This window comes from Mercurialis annua, linkage group LG5, assembly GCF_937616625.2.
Source record: "Mercurialis annua linkage group LG5, ddMerAnnu1.2, whole genome shotgun sequence".
Taxonomy (NCBI): Eukaryota; Viridiplantae; Streptophyta; class Magnoliopsida; order Malpighiales; family Euphorbiaceae; genus Mercurialis; species Mercurialis annua.
This window is the reverse complement of record NC_065574.1, coordinates 52,570,448-52,594,095: the sequence shown is the minus strand read 5'-3', so window position 1 is coordinate 52,594,095 and position 23,648 is coordinate 52,570,448. Positions and strand designations below refer to the sequence as shown.

Here is a 23,648-nt window from a genome sequence, read left to right as displayed (position 1 = left end):
TTTTTATACCAATTATATCTAGATCTAGCATAGAGTTAGTTCTTTTAGGGTCAATGTGGGCGACTCTTTAGGTAGCAGAAAAGTCCACTTTGTTGTATTTATCTAGTCCGATGTCGTGGTTAGATTTGAGACTCTTAGTAGTTGATTTGAAACTTGTTAATAGTCGATTTGAAACTTGTTAATGGTCGATTTGAAATTTTTTATAGTCGATTTCATCATCAATGATATATTATTTCTGAAAAAAAAAATTATTTTATTTTTTAAAGTGCGTAAGCGCCTGACTTGGGATTTTTCTGATATAAACAAAGCTCAATTGCGTGTCAAAATGGAATGTGTAAGTCTTGGTCTTGCATATCAGACTATGGGGCTACCTTGGAGATAACGTACGAATACAAAAATTTTAAAGGACTATACCAGAATTTACATTGGAACCTTCTAACAAAATTTATTTTAAATGTTCGAATTGAATATTTTAGCCAAATAAAATTGAATTTCTTCATCTCTATTCCTACTCAATTATAGTATTGTCAAATTTGTATTTTATCCATATGATTAAACCAATACTTGGTTTGGTACAAATTTATAATCTCTAGAATATGTTAGGTTATCATCTGTTCTCTTCTTCTACCCCCATACCATGGGTTTGACTAAATTCTATACTTTAATGGTCTCAAAAGTAAGCAATTTCTTTTTTTATCATCGTTTTCTTTTTCAATTAAAATTAACCGAAAGGCGCCTATATTTTACATTTTTCTGAAATCTTGAGAATTTTTTTATTTATTATTTGGCAATAATTGATGTTTTCAATCAAAACATTGTTATGCATCGATATATTAGACATTGTCGATAAAGATACACCAGCATCAAAGTCTCATGCTCAATTTTAATATAAAAAAAAATATCTAAAACAATCAAAAATGCAAAACAAAAAAATTTATGTCATAGACAACAATTCAAAATGTACTAGAAGTTATATATAATTACGATAATTTGCAATTTCACCAAGTAAGTAGATGTAAATCTTCCATTATTTCCTAGTCTTTAAAAAACAACACCACAAGTTAAAATTTAAACCTGAAAGTTTCAGTTTCAAAATTCGACTCCACGAAAGATTGAGCAAAAAGTAGTGGACTGACCTTTTTTTTTACGTGCGCTAATTGATGCATTTATAAATGAGCTGAAGAGTAAATATTTTTTTAGCAGTGGCAAAAAAATTCAAGAATCGTCTAATTTTTCTACAGCATAACTAAACTAAAAGTTTATAATAAAATATTGATGAATTAAAGAAGACGTGTATTATTATACACAGATATATACAGAACAATTCAAAGATAAACTTTTTATGCATATCTAGACTCTAGTTTTATGCATATTTAAATTCAATAAATTTAATAACAAAACAGTTAATAAATTAATCATTTAGGAAGTAATAACAATAAAAAAAACTACTATGCATATTATGTTGTAATTGAGACATCTAGAAACAGTCAAAGCACAGGACAAATATTGGAGATGTCCATTTCCAAAGTCTTGGAATATCCATCTATTCTTATGGTTTTCTTCTCCTTGATTTTAAAATCATTTATATGACCATTTCAAATAAATTCAATTTTGAAACCTTATAACCTGAATCAAATTAAAAATCAAAATCATATTTTCCATCGAATCGAAAGTTTCGAGCACCCTTTTAAATCTATTTCTTGATTGATTTTAGAAGAATCAAAATTTTAAAAAAAAGATGGCATGTTTTATACCTTTTAACAATAGGAATTTAGATGTAAGTTTTTTTGTGTTCAAGCCAACTGTAGTGTTAGTTGATGAGGTTGTTGAGTCTCTTAAGCTGTTTTCTGTTAGCACTCAGAGTCTTGGTTGTGTTCAGACTTCTATTTTCAAGAGCATCCATGGAAATATGGTAATTATTTCTTAATTATACTCTTTTTATCTTAATTAAAGTTACTAATTCATAGTATAATAATATTAATTAACTGAAATATATCTTTATATTGGTTTAGTTTTAATTTCAGATTATATGGTATGGAGCATGGATGAAGAAATCTAGTGAAAACAAAGATTTGTTGACTGCTGCCCTTGTAAGTGCGATCACTCTATTTCTATTATTTTTTTTTTGAGAAAACTCTATTTGATTCATAACAATTTCTTTAAATTAGTTCATTTTAATATTTTTTGTTGAATGACTAATTTGAGTTTAAATATTTAAAGCTCCTTGAAATTGAGAATATATGGCTACAACTGAAATAAAATCTTTCTAATCATGTCATAATTAAGAAAAGTAAGTTTTGGTTAGTAATGATGAAACAGTAGATATTTAGATTTTTTTTTTTGGATCATTAGACCTACAATTTAAGATGGATATTAAATTTGGGGTCACTCAATTCTGATTTTATTACAAACTCAGTAAAAAAATTTAATTAATTTATTTATTTATTTATGATCATTTGAAATTAATTTCTGTTAAATTCGAATGTTAGCAAATGATTTACGGGCTTATACGGACTCGAATAGGACTTGTGTGGACTTGCTATGGCCTCGGACTGGACTGGACTTGAATCTTAAAACTGATTTCAAGCTCGGTCCAAATTGAGCGGACTGAGCAGAAATATAGGCCCATTAACGGGTCTGCACATCAGTGCACAACTGGCATGCTTCCATTGGAAATTTCATTTGGTAATACTATGTTGTCAGTTACATAAATCAATTTGAGGTGATCATAAGTATTCATTTTACAATCAACTCAAAGTTCTGAACTACAAACTTTTTTTTTTACTATTCGATCTCAGACTTTTGATTTTTATTCGATCGCTCTTTATTTAAGTCTTTAGTGTGCTTGTTGTGCGAAAATTTTGAGCATTGGTTCTTTACCACTTCTTGTGGCCTATAATATACATATTTTTCATCAAAAAAAATTAGGAGTCTCATGATATTTAACCAAAATTTTCTTCTCTAGCTAATTTGTTGACCAACATATCAACAAAAGGTTACTATAGCAAATTGCGTCAAAAATTGCTTTTGTGGCACTGACAATTTATATGATTATCAGACGTGTTTTTTTTGCTATATATGTTGTTTTTGGCCTTAATTGTTATAGAAATCTCTCATTGATGTAAAAAATGAAAGTTCAATTAGCCATAAGTAACAAATAAAATGACGGTAATTGTTTTATAAACGTCTTATAATTCAGTAACTGTACTGTAACCCTAATTTTGTATCATAAGAGAAAGTAAGCATCCCATAATTTAAATTTAATTTTTCATCTTCAGTTATCAATGTTAACAAGCGTATCAAGCATGGCGATTCTAACCGAACACGGATTCTTCGATGCATACGCCGGAGAATCAAGAGACGGCTCAATGTCCGCAAAATTTTCAACAGGAGATACAATCTCAATGAACATAATAACAGCAAAATCTAGCAACAACTTAGATGACATTTCTTATGCAAATTTAGCACTTTTTAAATCAAGATTCATGAAGATGGAAGGTGCACTTTCTGGAGTTTGCTTGAATTGCCAAACCATGCCAACATTAGCATGTTTCTATGTCTGGAAATCTCTCCAATTTTGCTATTCATGGATTATAAATTCTGACCATCGGAGGACAATGCTACCATATCTTGAGCGTTTTGATCTTGATGTTAAGTATGATATTTTTAGGGTTGTTTTTGTTAGTTGTGATAGTTTATTACTAAGTTGTCAACATCTTGATTGTAATGATCAGATGTTACAAAATGGAGAGAAAGAACAGGCAATTATTCAAGATTGAGACAACATGTATACATGATTGTTTTGTATACAAAGTATACCTAATGTAAACAGATATTATTTAATCATGGTTCTATGCAGTACGAAAATGGAGAAACGGGAATCGTCGAACCAAAAATGGAAAACGATATTTTTTATGAGAATGTGTTACAATTTACCACTATAGAGATTTAGAGTTTTGTAATGATGTTCAAAAATGAAGACGAAATTCCAGAATGAAAATATTGAAGAGGGAATTGTCGAAATAGAAATGGGAAAATTATATTTTTTGGAAAAATATATCAAAAATATAGAATTTTTGATTTTCAAACAAATTTATAAACAGTAGATACCAAAATATATAACTCGTGAAATTCCCGTTTAACGTAATTATGTTTAGTCGGAAATAACGAACATAAACTCAGATTGAACTAGTTTAATTTTCATTACTTGGCAGCTTCTTTCTGGCATTTTATGTTAGTTAAGCATCCTTGAGACAAATTAAGCAAAAGTTTTAAGTGGATGATCATCAGTCTTGCCCTACATTGACAATAATTACTAACTCAGATTTTTTTAGCAACAACTTTAAATCCTTCCAAAAGGCTATACATCATCATTGACCAAATTTAAAAGCTAACAAAACCCATTGATTGAGCAAGAGAAAAGTGAATTTGCTTTCAAAGATTGGAGGGAAAGTAACAGATAATATTCAGAGCAATGGACCCATTTATGATTTATGAGACAAATCTAAAAGATTGTATATTGTGCCCTCTAGCAATAGTCCAACCTCATGTTTTTGAACGAATCATGACTTTGTATTCTATTTTTAATTGGGTTTGGAAAAAATACCGACCGACCAAATTAACCGATTGAATTGATGATTTTTTATCAGTTCGGTAGGCTGAGTTTGGTCGGTCAGATTTTGATTAAAAATGGCGGTGTTTGATTCGGTTTGAACTTTAAAATATTCAAATTAACCGAACCGACCAATAATTTATTAAAAAAACATTATTTTTATTATTATTATCTTATATTTTTGTTAGGTTAGGATAACCGACTAATATAATACAATAACCAAATTAACCAAACCGATTAAAATATATTAAATAAATTATAATTTTTATTGTTATCTTATATTTTTGTCGGTTTTAACAAAAGCATCTGAATTACTGACCTATTTGGTTGATTTGGTTTTGAATTTTTTTATTTATTTCAGTTTCGGTTATAACTTGTTATTTTGTTGGTTTGTTTTGAACATTCGGTCGATCGGCTAATCCAGTTCAAAGATTTTAGTTCGGTTTTAATGGTTTACAAAAATCTAACCAAATATAGTAATCAAGCCAAACTGATATTCAATCCGATATAATTTAGTTTTACATTATATAAAAGTTATTTTTTTGGTTAGGTTCAACGGTTCAAGATTACATTTACACCTTAAAAAGTTGTAGTTAAATTTTAGCATAAACCGATCGAAAAAAATCAGTTGAACCAAATATAAATTCGATTCGTTTCCGATTTAAATAAAAAATGAATTCTCAGTTCAATTTAAACGAAATGCACATCCCCTTATTCTTTCTAATTGCATGTCCCACATTTCTTTTTCCTTTTAATTAGGGTTGAATATTGAAGGAACAAAATTGAAAATCTGAAAGAAATTTGTTGTTTTTTTTTCATGAAGACCCACATCACATGTGTTACCCTGGTCTTCAATTTCTTTGATAGCTATTAAATGTTTGAATTCCTTTTAGATGGACATAATGAGATCAATTATGTGGTGGAGAAGGAAAAAATTTAAATAATTTGATCCATCCATGCAAGAAAATGGGGCATCAGAAAAGAAAATTAAAGGAATTTTAACTTGTTCAAATTAAAGAGACCAATTTCTGGACCTAAATTAGAAAATGACATATTGTAGCAAATGGAAATTATTGCTAGAATGGAGACAATTTTGTGGAGAAGAGAAAGTTGTATATTAATACATACTAGGTCGATGCCCGCGTGTTGCACGATAATATTATTTTATATTATATTTTTTAAATAGTTTACTTTAATTTGGACATAAAACTGTATGTACCGTGTAGAAGTAATTTAATATGATATAAAATATCATTTGTTTTTGGTGTAATAGTTTGATGCCGTTGTAACTTGTAATAAAAGAAATTTAAAATAGTTAATTAAAATAAGATTTAATTTATGAATATAATTTTGTTGAAAGTAAAAAATTACAAAAATATTCTTCGATTTCATATTATTATATTATGGAAAAGACATAACTTGATTTATGTTATTTTCTTTGATTATATCTTAAATTAGTTTATCTGAATAAAAGAACAATACACATAACTAATACTAAATTTAACGTAAAAATTAAAGTTTAATCCTTTATAGGTAGATATATGTAGACTAATAAAATAAATTTTTTCTCATAAGAGTAATCAATCTAATTAAATATTCCATACTACAAATACATATAATACTTCCCTATTGAAGGTAAAAGAATATAATAAAATATGTTACATAGCTACCAGGGATCGATGGATGCGTCTCCTGTCATTGATAATGTAATTGCCTCGTATATCCGTTACAATTTTAACTGATCCTGAGACTTATCAATTAATTCAAAAGCAAACTTACAAGACTTGCAATAAGAGAAAAAGTTGATTTAATCATTTTCTATTTGGGAAATCGGATTATAGTGTAAGTATACTTGATAAATAAAAGCATGATTAAAACTAATGGAAGCATAAAACATATCTATTTCGATAGTAAGATAACAAAAAATTAGAAATAGACCTGTTATTTTTATTTCCAACAAGATAAGTAATATATTATTTTAGCCTAAACTCGTTTCTTTGAATTGGAGCATGTTGAATGCAAATGACAATTGTTATATATATTTTTAAAATGAAACTTGCTGATTGAGATCTCTCTATATAAGAGAAAATAAAATTGTAGGGGTGTGTTTATTTAAGATTGTTTATAAGAGAAATGAGAAGATTTGGTGGTTTTTGATTCTTGTAACATTTATTTAAAGTAATAAATGGTGTTAATTGCTACACTGTTTCTTGAAGTAATAGATGGAGTTTCTCTGAGGGAAAATGAAAAGTTAAAAAGTAAAACAAATGTTTAAAACTCTGTAAAAAATGAAAAGTTGTAACAATTAGTGTACACATGTTTGAAGCATATGAGACCACATAGCAAAATTGTGTTAAAACCATTTTGGAAGCTCAAGGTTATACTGCTATACTATAGATATAGATATAAATTCATACCAATGAGCTATAGCTCAAATGGTATAAGCGCTGAGCAGTAAATTGCTAGGTTGTAGGTTCGATTCCTTGCACAAACGCTCCCTCTCCCCAAATTATCAAAAAAAAAAGTTATATATTCTTTTTTTTTCTTTTCTTGGATTCTCTATTCCACCAAATAATATATAAAATTAATTATTTTTATTATTATTTTATATTCATTCCTTTTCAACCAAATCAACCTTTATATATTGTTTCGTTTCAGTTTACCAAACTTGAGATCGGATGCGTTTACTAAATGGTGTCAGGAATTTTTTTGATTGATATTTTACAGAGGTTTTGTTAATACAATTGCTGAAATATACTGAAATTCGACGAGGTTGAGTCGCGAACTATATCGCTTTGTTTTAGATGTTTTGCGGCACAGTTCGGTGGTGATAAGATTAATATCAACCGCGGCGTTTTTAGGATTAAACAGCCGGAATACTGTTATCACTGCACTGTGATAGCCGCTCTTAAACACTTTTCTATATTGCTCGTTCTTGACATTGTATTTTTCTCTATATTATAGCAAATAAAAATAGTAGTATTATAGGAAAAAGATGAAGGAGATGTTATGCAAAACATTAAATACATACAAAAATATTTTGCATGTTTATTGTAGTCAAAAACATATTAAAATTCCAATGGAATTCCAGCATTCAATTCATACAATTCCAAATGCAATTGTTGGAATTCTGACGTCCAGTTCATGGAATTCCAGCTGCAGTGTAGTTGATGTAATTCCATCAAATTTGAAACTCTATCACAAAATAATTGAAAGAAATTAAGGGACTATTACATAATAAATAAAGTAAAACTATTATGTAAGATTTATTATAATTATATCTCAACATTTATGTTTTACTTTTTAAATGCAAATAGTTATATCACTTACCAATTGCAACCAAAACATAAACATAATTTTAGTCATAATAATATTTAATGAAGTCAAATTGGACTTTAAAAAATTAGTCACAGTTAACGACGCATAGATTTAAATATAAAAAATGGAACATAAAACATGGGACACAAAATCAAAAATCTAAAAACCTTTTTTTGCTCTCTAAAAAAACCCTAACCGCCAATAGTTTTTTCTTATTTCTTCTCCATCTGCCGTCAATGGTATGGTTTTCTTTATTGACGATAACCATACATTTATTTATGTTATTTTAATTTCATAAAATATAATAAATAGCGATTCTTTTTTATTTTTTCTTGATGGATTAAAATCTATCAACGAAGCGCAATTCAATTACCAAAAAGCGAAGATAGATTGAAAATCTTTCAATAACAAAATAGAATTGTTTATGAGCTATACTAATTGTATTTTTTTCATTGTTTGTCCTTTTTCTTAATGTTTTATTTTGTCTTTTCTTTATGAAAGATTTGTTGTCATTTTTTATGAAAAATTTGTTATCTTTTTTTTATAAAGGAGTTATCAAGTGATGATTGAATAGAATGCCGTGAGTTTGTGATCTCTTAACTGCATTAGCCTTGAAAAAAAACATGTATCAACCCCTTTGGCAAAACGTGCAAGTGGTACTTAGTGAAACTAAAAATTATGTATTGAAAATTTATTTTAGATTTTAAAAACTGAATATACTAGATATTGAAATTTTTAATGTTGATATTTAATAATTTTCATCGTCGAAAACATTAAATTTTTATAAATAAATTTTAGTTTTAATTTTATAATTTCATAATACATTTTTAAACCAAATATAAATTGTACAGTACTAATTCTTTTGATACTATAGAGAAATCCGTGAAGCGGTGCCAACTTATTCTAGAGAGAGAAAACTTATTCTAGAGAGAAAAAGTCTGATTTTTTTCGATTTCGAGCACACGGGACGGTGATTTTCGGCTTTTAGCTGGATATCATTTCTCGTTTCTTTCAACGTTTTATTGTTTGTTTGAATAAATTACTCCGTTTTTTGGAGTTTTGATGTGTTTCTGTGTGTTTTCTTCGTATTTTTTCTAAATCCTTGGTTCGTTCAAGAATTCTCAGTGTTTGTTCAAGTTTCAGCTTTACGTTCTTGAAGATTCAAGACTTTATTTTCATCGTTCGAAGTAGGTCAAACTCATATAGAGGTCCTTATACTTTACACTTTTTTCTGTAGGTCCTTATACTTTATTTTTGTATTATTTGGTCTCTCTACTTACCTATTTTTGATTTTCAGGTCCTTTGTGAGTTTTTTTCCAGTCCCTCAATTTTTGTTTCCTTCAGCCACACAAAAAGATCGGAAAAAACTCATAAAGGACCTAAAAATCAAAAATAGGTACGTAGAAGTACCAAATAATACAAAAATGAAATATAAGGACCTACGGAAAAAATGTATAAAGTACAGGGACCTCTATATGGGTTAAGTCTTCGAAATATCTTAACAGCAGAACAAGTGGTTAATAGAAGTTATGAGCTATGATTGGTGCCAAGGAATTTCTCATACTGAAATTCATCTTGTTTTTAGTTATATGTCAAATTTATATTTTTAAATTTTTATTTTTGTTTCGTTTCTTTTTGATTTACAATGTACTTCGATGATGTAATATGTCAATCTATTTATATTATTATTTTTTGACAAAAAAAAAATTATACAATACTGTTATCATAATAGAATATTTACATATAATTATAAGTAGGCCTAATTACCTAAAAAACCTTCACCTTGTAACATTTATTCGTTTATACCCTCATCTAGAAAAAACTTCATTTATACCTTTTTTTTAATTTTTCATTTTCATCTCTACCATAAAGAGCTAATTTGACCTCTTTTTATTTGGAAAAATATTCAAAATGATCCTTTATATTTAGCTTATATTCTATTAAATATTAATATTAATAATTATTTATAATGTTTTCATCCTTTAATTAATTTAATTGTTAAAAATTTAAATTTTACGGTAGAGATGAAAATGAAAAATTAAAAAAAGGGTACAAATGAACTTTTTCTTATGTGAGGGTATAAACGAAAAAATGTTATAAATTGGGATTTTTTTAAGTAATTAGTCATATAAGTATAATAATAGATAATTTTGATAAAAATTATATTAAAAAGTTTCAATTGTAATTATCGAATTATTTATAAACACCACCTAATTCTTCTAACTAATTTATCCTGTATAAAACAAAATAAAAGAACAATCCAGTAGCCAGTAGGTGGCGCCGTCATATATTGCCATGAGGGGAATGTGGTCAAAGAAGTTGGCTAGTCAATGTGTTCACATTTTTGGTCAAAAATCCAAATTAAAACCCATCTCCATTCCTTATATTCATTACATTACAATCACAATTGGAACAATACATGTGATCATATTTCATTCAATTAATGACAAAAATATTAATAATGCGTATAAGAATGTTTTTGGACATACATTTTGATCTTCCCTAGAAAATAAATTTATTTAAAAATTTAGTTTTTAATCCTATTAACATATTTAATTAAAAAATCGAATTCGTTACCGTTCTCTAATGAAAAGGAGCCCTCGAAAGCAATTATTAATGCAACAATTGTGGGAGGACCTCACTTTTATCAAGGTCATTGGGTTATGGATAATATTACTTAATTAAGCTAATTTGTTTATAAAAAAGAATTTGGGTTTGTCGCCCTAAAAAGCATTTCGTATAGTTTATAATTTATGAACAAAAGATCAATTCGCCATCTCAACTTACCACGAAATATTAAATAAATTATTTTTGAGTAAATTGGACCAAATAAACATACAACTTGTCATTTTCATATTGAATTCACTCCTCTAACGAAAAAAAGAGAATAAAATTACTAAATTATATTCTAATTAACCCTGGCGCACATGCATGGTGACACATGACGCACAGGTAATACATGACGCTCATTGCACAGTAACACGTGGTAAAAGACATGCCTACAAATAAAAGTCAGAAACATTTAAAACATGTTTTCTTGTTTCGTCAGTATCTTTCAATTCTGACATCAAAAATCAATATGCTTTATGTCAAATCGAAACTATCGACGTACTCTTTGACTCCACCATATTTATTTTTCAAAATTGGCCCGAAATATATATCAGAATTTCGATGAAAAATTATGCTAAAAAGGACGTGTTCTGTTCGTCGTGCTTTGACCAATTTTCTTGCCGTTCTCGTTAAAATTCTTATCTCGGAAATCATTTGGTTAAAGTTTTTGAAAGTTTGAGGATCGAAGTCTAAGGATTTGTAGCATTCCGAGAAGACAGAATCCGAACTTTCAAAAGTCTGTATCACTGTAAAAGGAGAGCACGATCTGCGAGTTCTACTTTACTCTTAATTATTAATGTTATGATTATTTTATATATATATACGGAATGTGTAGAATGGATATATTATATATGCTTTTTAAAAGCCAATGCAGTTCTGACGAAACGAATTTACCTATTAGAAAAAAGTAGGACTGTGTATATTACTAATAACAATGTAAGTGAATGGCTTAATTACTTAAAAACCACCCACCTTGTAACTTTTTTTCATTTATACCATGACCTAGGAAAATTTTCAATTGTACCCTATTTTTGATTTTTATGTTTCATCTCTACCCTAACGAGTTAAATTGACCTATTTTCTTTTGAAAAGAAGTTTAAATTAGTCCTTCATTTTTAACCTGTATTCTAATAAAACGTTAATATTAATCATTTATGTATCTTGTTTTTAATATTTTCATTCTTAAATTAATTAAATTATCAAAAAATTTAATTTTGGGGTACAAATGACACATAAAAATCGAAAATAGGGTACAATTGAAAATTTTTCTAGGTCATGGTATAAATGAAAAAAAGTTACAAGGTGGGTGGTTTTTAAGTAATTAGGCCTAAGTGAATAGATAGTGTTATACTTGGTATACATTTGTTTGCAATTGCAAGTGTGTGTTGATTTGAGATGTAAATGTGCTTATAAATCATACTCGAAATGTTTATGTGAGTGATATTTTGGTTATAAAAATCATGTCATGCTTATATTTGGATATTCAATGAGAATTTAGAATAGTCGTTGGTTGTCTAAAATGGTGATTCGGTTCAACGACGTGAGAATGAGTTATTGGTTTTCTAAAGGGAGAGTCGGGCCAATAACGTAAACTTGGTTGCCTATATTGACAATTTGGGCCAACATTGTGAATTCAATTATTGGTTACCTAAAGGGTGATTCGGGCCAATAACGTAATATTAGTTGCCTATATGGCGATTTGAGCCACATCATGATAATTCAGTTATTAGTGTCTAAATGGCAATCCGGGCCTATAATAGTATGTTGGTTGCTTAAATGGCGATTGTGGGAAATATGTAAATTACATATATAATTGAATATTCTTATAAAAGTTTGATTTTGGTTGGAATTGATGTGAACACGTTTGGCTTAAATTTACCATTGGATTGTAATGTTGTTTATGATTATTGCTTACGTTGAATGGATAATTGTTTGAGTATCCCCGATCTAGACAAATAACTGTAGTGGTTCCTCATTCCCACGGTTAACCCATGGATCGAAAGATTATGAATAAATGTGATTTGAGGTGATAATTATGAATCAAGAATTAGGGTTTCGTCTGGTAATATATATGGTTATACGTATTACTTATTTTGTTAATTTTTATTAGTAAATGTAAAAATTCACCAGTTTTAACTAACATTTTAAAGTTGCACTATTTTCAGGTATTGTTCACGTCTTTGAGGTTGACTTCCGACTTTGTTGTTCACGGAAGATATTTTTAGAATCTTAAAGTATGTATAGTCTTCTTGCTTCTAACAGATTTTTAGTAGCAGTAGTAGTATATTAGCAGTCTGTCATCTTGACAACTATGTATATTTGGATGATATTTATCGTTTTTACTTATATGTAAATTGGGCATGTTTTCTAATATCGGTATAAGGCTGGTGCTTACATGAAGTTATTTTCCATGCTAAATAAAGTATGATTTGGCAAACAGGGCGTGCTAAGTGAATTTAAGAAAAATATATGCACGAATCGGAAAAATTGATGTCATCCATTGGTAATGAGGCATGTGTAATAAAGAAAATGAATTCAGATTGTTTTGCATGCATAATGTGATAACGATTAACGAAAGAGAAAAAAAACTGAATATGGCTAAATTTGCCATAACATGTTATGTATATGTGTGTGGAATCGATAAATCGTTAGGCTTGCTATGGATTCCGGAGCAACCACTCATGTTCCCGAGTGACCGATGCGACTCATGAATTTAGTGATAGCTGCGGTGTCCATCCTTATCAGAAGGCGACTAGAACAACAACAAAAACAGCTTCTCCGACAACAACAACAACAAATTCTCCATAGAGCCGTTGCAGTTGACGAAGACCGGTGATGAAGTGAAGGTAGTGACATGGTGAAGGCAAGGAAGAAGAAGACGGGGTGGCGGCTGGGCGTATTTTTCGGTTTAGAATTTGAACATTTTTAGGATTTAGGATTAAAAATTTGAAGGGCAATAATAGTCCTTAAATTTTTTATTAAAAGTGAAATTAACTTTTATTTTAAAAAATATATAAATTGTAGTTAAAATTTGAAAATAATTAAGTATCAATTTAATAAATGAGTAAAATATTAGGATTGTTTTAAACTTTTTATCATTTTGTTTTGATTACATTCATATATTTAGATGTTTGCAACTTGATTTTTGTCTTTAGATATGTTATGGATCTATGGCATTTTCTTATTGTAATTATTTAAATCTATATTTTTGTATATTCATTTGGCTGATTCTAGTAGATTTAGTTTTTGGGTTTATTGGGTGTGTTGGACCTAGGCTGAAGAAGAACCGAACCAAACTGAAAAACTAAACCGAGCCGAAAATTGTTGTTTGATTCGGTTTTTCGGTGAAAATTGTTTGGTTTGGTATCAGATTTTGAAAACTTTAGAGTTCGGTGAACGGTTTGGGAGGTCGTGAAACCGAAATAACCGAAAACAAGTGTAACGGCAATTTTAGAATGTCAGGGTGCAATGTTGCCTTTTAATTTATGTATAAAAAGCATTTGTCTTTTTCTAAACGAAACGAAAGTGGTAATTTATGACAAATTTATAGTAACTTTTAAATCATTAAAAATATAAAGTGATAAACTCCATTTGTCCTGTTTAAGAAGAATATATTTTAGTTTTACATGTTTCATCTAAGAAGTTATCCATGAAACTCTATTTAAAATTTGGGGATCTCTGAAATTGAGTTGTTTCTTTTGGCGATGAGCTACAAGCTCCCTTGCAGTCCAAGCAAACCTTTTTGTCAGGAACATCACTCGAAGTATGCAACTCGGAGAAAAAAGAGATAATCCACATGCTTTTACACTGTTCTGTTAAAAGTTTTTAAGAGGTTCCCTCGGTCGAAAGCAGCTTCTTCCATCTCTTTCGCTATAATCTCGAAGAAGTGGCTCCTTCCCTCTATTAACAAATTAACGAGTAATTGCGATAATTCTTTTTTACAGCAAAATGCAGCTGTGAACAACAGCTTTTGTTTATAGGAACCACATAAATGACCTAATTTTTGACAATGCTACTAGATATTACAAGAAGTTTGGCCTAACAGTCGAGGCCTTTGCTTTTTGGGATGTAACAATCAATTTAAACTAGCAACATATAGATTGTGAATTTGACTTTTCAATTGGTATATATATGTTATTATAACCGCCATTATAAGATTATCTCGTGGAGTATCTAGCTGATTGTAGAAGAGATTAAAACTTTAGCTAATTCAATTTAATTTTGTAAAGTTATTCATATTAATAGAATTCAAAGCACTGATTGAGTTAGTAAAGATAGCTCAATTTTTGTCTAATGAGGAATCACTACACCAAAAACAGCTTTTAGCAGCGAAATTGATGAGACAGTTTTATAAAGCGTCTCTGAGAATGCGTGTTTGTAAATCTGACGACGGTTGTTGGGATGGTTATTAGTTGCGCAGGTACATTCATTAATTAAATACGCTTAGAAACTGATTTTACCTAATCTATCCGATCGTTCTCCAGATCTAATTCTTTTCTCCTCTTCTATTTCCTTAGAAAAACTGATTTAACCTAATCTATCTGATTGTTCTACAAAGCCAAATTTCTGTTTTAAGTTTTTGATAATTGATTTTTGATTTTGCAACCACCAGTGAGGAAATTATTTTGTGTGTTTGTGATATCTAATTAATTCAAATTTTTGATGAAACAGAGTGAAGGTTCAGTCGTAGTCGCCGCCGCCGCCGACAAAGATGCAGTTACAGTCACAGTCGCCGCTCCGCCGCCGCCGCCGCCGCAGCAGCAAATGGAAGTAGGTCCTCAGCATGTCGTGGTGTGCCGGATTCCTCACCCTGTTCAGAAACTCTCTTTGCATTCAATGCAGCTAACGTAAGTTAACTGACGGCATATTTTCCTCTCTTCTCTTTCTTAGTTTCAAATTTCTCTTTAAAGCTTATTTTCAATTTCAGTCAATTTTTCTTTTAGGTTTTGATACTTGCAGTTCATATTTTAGGTTTTTTTTTCTCTCTGAATTGCTTATTTATTTTTAGTAGCTTGATTTTGATTTTGATTTTGTAATCACTTCAGCTCAAAAGAAATTTGAACAAACTGTGTTAGGGAAAAAGAGTGCCGATCCGAAGGGGTACCCGTTCCCATTCATCAACCGCCGTCGGAAACCCTAAAAATTGTGGAATCTTCCCGCTGGTAATCAAAGCGCCGATCCGAAGTCTACACTAATTTTACCGAAGAAACAATTGTATGTGATTGAAATTGTGTGCATTTATCTTTTGATTTGTTTTATTAACAATTATTTTATTTTTGAGCTGCTTTAATTTTTTACTTTTATAACATCAGGAATTATGTAGATGTTTCTAACTTTTCGTGGAATGAGAAAAGGACGGGACAAGGAGAATCATCCATTCTTAGTAGATCCTACCTGTACCCTTTGAGTGGGGATACTGATTCTGCAGGGTATGTTTAGAAATCAATATCTAGTTTTCTCCTTTCATTTTATAATTTTTTAAGATCACTAATACTTTTGGTTATGGCATTTGACTTTACTAGTTCTGAGCAGTAAAATCATCAGTGTATCTGAAGATATAAAGACTGGATGTACGATTGTGCTGTCAAAATATCTAGTGGAAATTGGCGAGCCACATAATCCCAAGGTTATATTTCAATTAAAACTCTTGTTTGATCGATTACTTATTTGTTACTCGTTTCATGAAGAAATTGATGTTTATTATTGTTTTTCCGGATCTTGAACTGGTTTTATGAGCAGATATTACTGCTTTCAGTGACCGCCATGCTGGGTATTAGGTGATTCAGTTGACAATGTGGTAAGTTTCTCATCAATTTGAAAGAGCTAATGTTTTTTTCTTCTTTTTTTCCCAATTTTGTTTTGATCTTATATATTGTACTGCTATTTCAATGCGTGTCTGTATTACAAATAAATAAAAATGCATGAAAAACATCACATGTCTCCTTTTGGATCTTCAAAACCTCATTTATCATGTTTCCAGAGTCCCTTAAAGTAATACTAGTTGGGGTTACCAAATCAATATTCCAATTGACTTGGGTTTAGGAGAGAAGTGTGAGTTGTGACATTCTATTGAAAGTAACACTGGTTGCAATTGATGATTTCTTGTATTGCAGATACCCGACTCTTCTAATTCATGTTCAAATCTTTCTGGTAAGTAATTCTTCCGTGACTTCACAGAATCAATTATCTTTTCAGTAAAGTAATACTAGCTGGACTATGAAATTGCATTGGTGTTGGATAATAATAAAACAGAGTGATTGTGCAATACACAATACCATTGGGAATTATGAAAATATTCTAACTAAGTACAATATTTTAAATTATTATGGAAATTGCGCCTCTACTTTGGTGTTTATGTCATCCAAATTTGACTTAAAACTGAACTTAAAAATTTCAAATTTGTTAATTGATTTACTTGCTAAATCTTGTTAAAAGGTTCTTCGAGATGGAAGGTGGAATGAGCAGGGTGTCGCGGTTTTAGTTCCTAGTGACATTGTTAGTATGAAACTTGGAGATATTGTTCCAACTGATTCTCTTTTGTTATAAATAATATTTGAGTTTTTTTATGTAGTTGTTTCTCAGAGATAATTAATTTATTTAATTTTTTCGTAAATGTAGGATATGATGTTGCTAAGGATAAATGGAGAATCGGAGAAGGCTATGGACCAAAGACTACAAGATATGAAGCATGTTTATTTTTTATAAATTTAGACAAGACACTGTATTAATTTCTACTTCAACTTACACATTACAGTTAAGGGTATGAATTAAGTAGAAGTTTCATTGAGGGTGGGAAATAGACATTAAAATTGCAAGTTTATGTAATTCTTTTTATTATTGATATTTTACCTTTTAAGCATTGTATATTGATTATGATTTTGAAATAAATTAATTATATTCAGTAATTTTCATATTCTAAATAATGTTTTTTTATAAAAATTTATCTGCTCATAGGGTCGGTTTTAACTGCCCCTATAAATAAAAAAAGCAAGATGTGTAAAGCTGTTTCCACAGTTTTTTTGCTCGTAGGGGCGGTTGTAACCGCCCCTAGAAACCGCCGCAACGTAAAAACTTTCCCCGGCGGTAGCTCAAACCGTCTCTATTTTATAGCTACGGCTAAAAAGACGACGCACATGTGACGGTTGAAAAAAATGTCTCTACTTTTTATAGAGATGGTTAAAACCGCCCCTAGAGGCAATTAAAACCGTCTCTATAGGCAAGATTTGGTGTAGTGAATGATATATACACCCACATTTAGTAACTGATTTTACTTGGATGAGGGTTGGGGTCCATGTATCCCACCCTTTTGTGGAAAAAATTAACAACGATAATATATTAATTTATTATTTTATATAATTTAAATTTTAAATATATATATACTCTCATATAAAATGTCTGAATCCGCCCCCACTATGTCATGATCTTAATATGATCAAATTTCTCTTCCCATCAATGAATTATGACTTAATATATAGTTTGACCTCTGAATTTGTATCCTTTTATCCATTTAATTTTTAAAGTTAACGTTTTATCTATCGAATCTCTAAACAAGAATTCTATTTGACCCCTGAATTGAAAAAATAAGTAAATCCGTATACGCAGTATTTTAGAATGTTTTAAGTGCTAGGTAGACACGGAGATGTTCAATATCTACTTATTTATCTAGTCAAATGCTTATTTAAAAATTTCGAGGATTTGATAGGTGAAATGCCAACTTTAGGGGTTAGATGAATAAAAGTATACAAATTCACGGTTAAAATCGTACGCCATTGGAGGAGATTTTGGCCAAGATGGATAAACCATGACCAAAGTCTCCTCCAATCCCTTAAATCTTATCTCCTTCCTTCCTTATGTTATGTTGTTTTTTCTTAGTTTTTTCAGTTTTTTTGTCCCTCTTTAGCTATCCTGAAAAGAGCTCTTCATAATTTTTATGGGTACAAATTTCTTCTATATTTAGTTTTTTCAATATTTTTCGACGTCCCTCCCAGCGGTTTCTGGCCTTTTTGGTGTTTATCCCTGCAATTTTTGGCGTTTCTCGACGTCCATTCCAGCGGTTTCTGGCAAGTCCGGCGTTTCTAGCGTTTTTTTGATGTCTTCCTCAGTATGCCTGGTATACTTTGCGAATTAGGAATAAATTTTACAGATTAATATGGTTATAAATTTTGTCTTTAAATTTGTTAGATCTATGACTTATTGTTGTAATTGTTCTAAATCTGTAATTTTTACGCTTTAAATATTTTTAAATTTTTGGGTGGCTTATAGAAGCTAAAAATTCCTTAGAAGGTGATTGTATTGTCTAAGAGCATCCACAATGGACTCTCTATTTGTTTAAAACTCTTTATTATAAAGAGCAGAACTATAAAGGGAAAAGTTGAAAAATACTTGATTTTATTAAAATAATCTCAAAAATACTTATGTTCGTTTTTATTTGCGGACAATACTTACAAAAGAAAATAAATTGCACCTAGCACTTGATTTAATAAAAACATTAGATCTAACACTTAAAATCTTATTTCTCTAAACCCTAAACCCTAAACTATACTAAACCCTAAACCCTAAATCATGCTAAAGCCTAAACCCTAAACCCTAAACTCCAAACTCTAAACCCTAAAACATGCTAAACCCTAAACCCTAAACTCCAAACTCTAAACCCTAAATCATGCTAAACCCTAAATCCTAAATCATGCTAAACCCTATATCCTAAATCTTAAATCCTAAACCCTAAATCATGCTAAACCCTAACCCTAAAATCATAAACTCTAAACCCCTAAAATCCTAAAATCTAAATTCTAAATCTTAAAAAAATGAAGTTAAATGTTGGATGAATAAAAAAAAATGAAGTTAAATGTTGGACGAAATAAAAATGTTGGGTTAAGTGTTGGATGAAATAAAAAGGTAAAATCAAGTGCTGGATGAAATAAAAAGGTGAAATCAAGTGCTGGATGAAATAAAAAGGTGAAATTAAGTGTTGACAGAAAAAAAAAGATGCTCAAGTATTTTTGGAATTATTTTTGATAATCAAGTGCTGAGTCTAATTTCCTCAACTATAAAATACTACTCCAATGGGCTCTTTATTTTGGAATATAAAAATAAAGAGTCAATTTGGCTCTCCACTTGTAGAGAGTCAAACAAACTCTCTATTTTTTAAAAATTCAACGTGGCAATTATCTCCACTACCTCCTTAATTTTCGATATAAAAGATTCTCTTGTATTTTCTATTTTTCCCATCGTCTTCAAAATACAATCTTCATATTCTACTCTTTCTGTTTCTTTACTCATTAGCATTAATTAACTTGAACTTCATCTATCAGAGATGGAAATCTGCTGTTAAATTATTGCCTGTTTATTTAGTAATAAGATCATGACTAACTAATTTCTAATAGACGGTGGGTTTCCAGCCAATCTATGAAAGGGACTTGTGCCAGTTCTTATTTGAAGATTTGAGTATATTGACGATTACCTTAATATTTAATTATGATATCAATTTGACCATAAATTATGAAATTATTAGAAATTTCTGCAAATTTATATGATATTGTATGATATGTTTAGGTGGTACTGATCATAATTTAGTATTATTGATTTTTTGACTACTATTTGACAGTGCTTCACCAATTAAATTCATCTTCTCATGCTGGATAAAGTTTGTCAGCATTTGTTTCTTGTTGAAAGTTGACCAACTGTATTAAACTGAGTGTTAATATATATGCCATTCTAGATTTTTAAACAGACACCAAAGAATTTTGCCAATTTAACTCTTCATTGAAGAAAATTGTATGAACAGTTTGCTGGTTTCCTTCATGGCTTTTGTGTTTTTTGAGCTCTCAAATTTATTTGAAACTCTTAAAATATTTGATCTGATTTTATTTGAAGATCTCAAAAATTGGATGATGACGAGATATGAGAAGAAAATAAATCTATGACCGCATATTTCTCTTAAAAAAAAGGAAAAGTAAAAAATAAAAGTCAAAAAATTATAATGAATAAAAAAATAGAGAGTTTATTGAAGACAACTAATTTTTGTGCTCTTTATTATTATAGATGCTCTTTATTTATTGAAAGATGCTCTTTAAAATAAAGAGCACCATTGGAGATGCTCTAATACAATAGATACGGCTAGAATTGAGATTTTCATAGTTGATTTATCAATAAAAAATTAATCTTTCCGATAAAATAAATGAATAGTCTTCTAAGTTGGAACAAAACAAAAAAGACATAAAATGATTAGAAACACTACACCTTTTTGGAACGTGGTGCAATTTGTTCATGGAATCCTAGGGAGTTCATATTATTATTATTATTATTATTATTATTATTATTATTATTATTATTATTATTATTATCATTATTATTATTATTATTATTATTATTATTATGTGGCCTCTTTCTTCTTTTTCAATAGCAAACAAATTGGCATTGAGTTTTGCAACCTATAAATAAAAAAAGGTTTGCAGGATTAGCCTTCTATTTTGTCTAGCTAGGGTTCATTGGCATTAGGTCTCTTTAGAAATTCTGAGTATATTTTATAATTGTACCTTCTATTTAATCATTTCACACCCAAGTTACAATAAAATTCTGTTTCTCGAAATGGAACAAGAATGCCAAAAAAAAAAAATAACGGATGATGAAAAAATATTATCGCTGGATGTTGAAAAATATACTATTTCAAAATAATGTTTCATATTACTATTTTTACAGTGTAAAAAATATAACTAATATTTAAAATTGATATAAACATCTTTTTATTGTTTTTATTATATTTCTTTAAACATTACTACTATTCACTTTATTGAAATAATAATAATAAATATTAAAATTTAAATTATAATAATAACATTTAATTGTACGAAAAATTACTAATTTTGACGTCTTTTATTTATTTAACATGAACTTTTAATTTTGACAATATCAGATATGAACTTTCATATTTTTGCAATTCGAGACACCGAATTTCCGAGTACAAGCGAGTTATGTGGATAACAGAGCGTGCCACGTGGGAACCGTCTTCTCCACCTAATAAATGTACAATTTTGGTTTAATTGTATAAAAATCACCAACTTTAGCATATTTTGTATATTTAATATGAATTTTTAATTTTGACAATATCGGACATCAACTTTTATATTTTTACAATTCGAGATACCGAGGGTTGTTTGTGGTTGTTGAATTGTCATAGCCATTCGAATGCAAATGCATGTAGTGCTTGTTAATATAGCATTGTAGCCTATTTAAGGTTTATTTTTGTCATTATGCTTGATACAATGCAGCATTTTATCCATTTGATTAGCGTTAGTGAGATGAATGAACATAGATTGCAAGTTTACTCCGCATTTTAATTGTTTTATAGTAACATTTTACAGTACTCGATAGGTATTATTTGACAACTAAAGTTGAGAAATGAAATTATAGCAATTTAACACAATTTTAACAAGGTCTAAATGCGCTAAAATCACAAATTTTTATTTATTTAGCATATTTAGCATAAATTTTTAATTTTGGTAAAAAAATACACAAACTTTCCAAATTTTACAATTAAGATACCAACACCGTTTTATATGTAAAACGACACCATTTTAAATGTATAACGACACCATTTTTAAAGAAAACGCAAATATGGCCTTAATTGTAAAAATTGAAAAGTTCGTGTATTTTTTTGCCAAAATTAAAATTTATGTTAAATATGTAAAACACATTAAAGTTGGTGATTTTTGATGTATTTAAGCTTTTTACCAATTGAAGTTGAGAAACATAAAATGAAACAAGATATATTACTACTCAAGATATTCAAACGTAAATGGTTATACATCGCAAACCAAATAACATCTCATCCATGGTCGAAGTGCGTATTTGCTCGAAACGGACGACTCATCCTGCAAAAAATCCACGATGAAATATTCAAAGCTCATGAAGGAGCTGGTAAAATATCGAGAAAAATAATGTTGCAAGGCTATTATTGGCCAACAATAAAAAAAAGGCCAAAGCGTTAGTGAAAAAATACGATAGATGCCAAAGATATAACAACATCAGTCATCGACCAGCCTGGGGGTGTGCAGTATTCGGTTAAAATCAAATTAACCGACCGAATCAAACCAAAATTTTAATTCGGTTCAGTTTTTGGTTAATTCGGTTCGATTTCAGTTTTCAGTTTTACAAAGTTTGGTTAATTTGGTTCGGTTCGGTTTTGGCTATGGAATTTCTAAATTAATCGAACCGACCAAAATAACCGAATTATATATATTTTTAGTGTTATTTTTGTAATTTTTAAAAAAAGTTAAAGTAATTTTGTAGTTTTTAGGATTTAGTTACTAAAGCCTCTGAAATTATACATTACTTATAAATTAGTATTAAAATTGTTATATTTATTATTTATTTTATTTTTTAATAATTAATTTTAATAAAATTTGGTTGTTTCAGTTAACCCAAATAACCGACTGAACCGAAATATTATTTCGGTTCGGTTTTGTTTTGGTTACAATATAATTCGGTTCGGTTTTGAAAATTTCTAACATTTCGGGTTTGGTTAATTCGGTTTCGGTTCGGTACGATGACAGAACCGGCCGATGCACACCCCTATACCAACTACACAGCAGGGTTCCTTGGAAATTCTTGGGCCATTTGCCATGTGGGGGATGGACATAGTGAGAACTTTCCCAACAGGCAAAAATCAGGAGAAAAAAATCCTCATTGTCGCAATCGACCACTTCATAAAGTGAGTTAAGGTACATGCAATATCAAATATAACCACAACAACAATAAGAGTTCAACTCCAAAATAAATTTCATTAATAAGGGAAAAACAAAGGCCTTGATCGACCGAATTACAAGCAAAAAAGAAAGAAGAAAAATTAGTTGCTCTGTCCAAGATGAGCGTCGACTTTCTTTTTATCCAGCTTCGCCTTCACGACCTTGGTCAAGTCCGCAGGGTTAAGTTGGCTAACACCGGAAAGTTCGACATTGGAGTTTGCTCGCAAAGCCTCGCCCCAATAGCCAAACGATACACCGACATCAAACCAAAATAACAAGATCGATCCAGTATCAGCATGCTGGCGACGAAGATTATCGGCTTGCGCCCTGAGAGAATCCCTCCCTGGCGAAAGCAAAGATGAAAA

General features: G+C 29.7%; 2 protein-coding genes across 8 annotated transcripts; both read left to right on the top strand.

The window, feature by feature from the left end:
* The first annotated feature begins 1,498 nt into the window (after positions 1–1,498).
* LOC126682415 (uncharacterized) lies at positions 1,499–3,846 on the top strand. 2 transcript variants are annotated; one of them, XM_050378096.2, is made up of 3 exons: positions 1,499–1,777; positions 2,025–2,090; positions 3,279–3,846. In XM_050378096.2, exons 1-3 carry the CDS (start codon positions 1,739–1,741, stop codon positions 3,777–3,779), a joined length of 606 nt encoding a protein of 201 aa, XP_050234053.1. In that variant the 5' UTR covers positions 1,499–1,738; the 3' UTR covers positions 3,780–3,846. The 2 variants fall into 2 exon arrangements, with proteins under 2 accessions (XP_050234053.1, XP_050234052.1); XM_050378095.2 differs by having other exon boundaries at positions 1,500–1,912.
* A 10,999-nt stretch (positions 3,847–14,845) lies between these two features.
* Positions 14,846–17,445, top strand: LOC126680317 (uncharacterized). 6 transcript variants are annotated; one of them, XR_008790663.1, is made up of 9 exons: positions 14,846–14,960; positions 15,212–15,387; positions 15,586–15,754; positions 15,853–15,969; positions 16,063–16,166; positions 16,280–16,337; positions 16,654–16,690; positions 16,976–17,035; positions 17,159–17,445. XR_008790663.1 is itself a non-coding variant. In XM_056105672.1 (7 exons), the coding sequence occupies exons 1-4, from the start codon at positions 15,203–15,205 to the stop codon at positions 16,319–16,321; spliced, it is 438 nt and encodes a 145-aa protein (XP_055961647.1). In that variant the 5' UTR covers positions 14,974–15,202; the 3' UTR covers positions 16,322–16,337; positions 16,654–16,690; positions 16,976–17,035; positions 17,159–17,445. The 6 variants fall into 6 exon arrangements, 2 of the variants coding, with proteins under 2 accessions (XP_055961647.1, XP_050231378.1); XR_008790665.1 differs by lacking the exon at positions 14,846–14,960 and having other exon boundaries at positions 14,978–15,387; positions 16,073–16,166; XR_008790664.1 differs by lacking the exon at positions 14,846–14,960 and having other exon boundaries at positions 14,981–15,387; positions 15,616–15,754.
* Positions 17,446–23,648: the final 6,203 nt, after the last annotated feature.

Bases quoted from the DNA above. Each gene is read 5' to 3' on its own strand.
- LOC126682415 (XM_050378095.2), top strand. From the start codon at position 1,739: ATGGCATGTTTTATACCTTTTAACAATAGGAATTTAGATGTAAGTTTT. The intron at 1,913-2,024 runs GTAATTATTTCT...TTTTAATTTCAG, and splicing joins AGAGCATCCATGGAAATATG to ATTATATGGTATGGAGCATG. The intron at 2,091-3,278 runs GTAAGTGCGATC...TTTCATCTTCAG, and splicing joins ATTTGTTGACTGCTGCCCTT to TTATCAATGTTAACAAGCGT.
- LOC126680317 (XM_050375421.2), top strand. From the start codon at position 15,203: ATGAAACAGAGTGAAGGTTCAGTCGTAGTCGCCGCCGCCGCCGACAAA. The intron at 15,388-15,852 runs GTAAGTTAACTG...TTATAACATCAG, and splicing joins TTGCATTCAATGCAGCTAAC to GAATTATGTAGATGTTTCTA. The intron at 15,970-16,072 runs GTATGTTTAGAA...AGTTCTGAGCAG, and splicing joins GGGGATACTGATTCTGCAGG to TAAAATCATCAGTGTATCTG.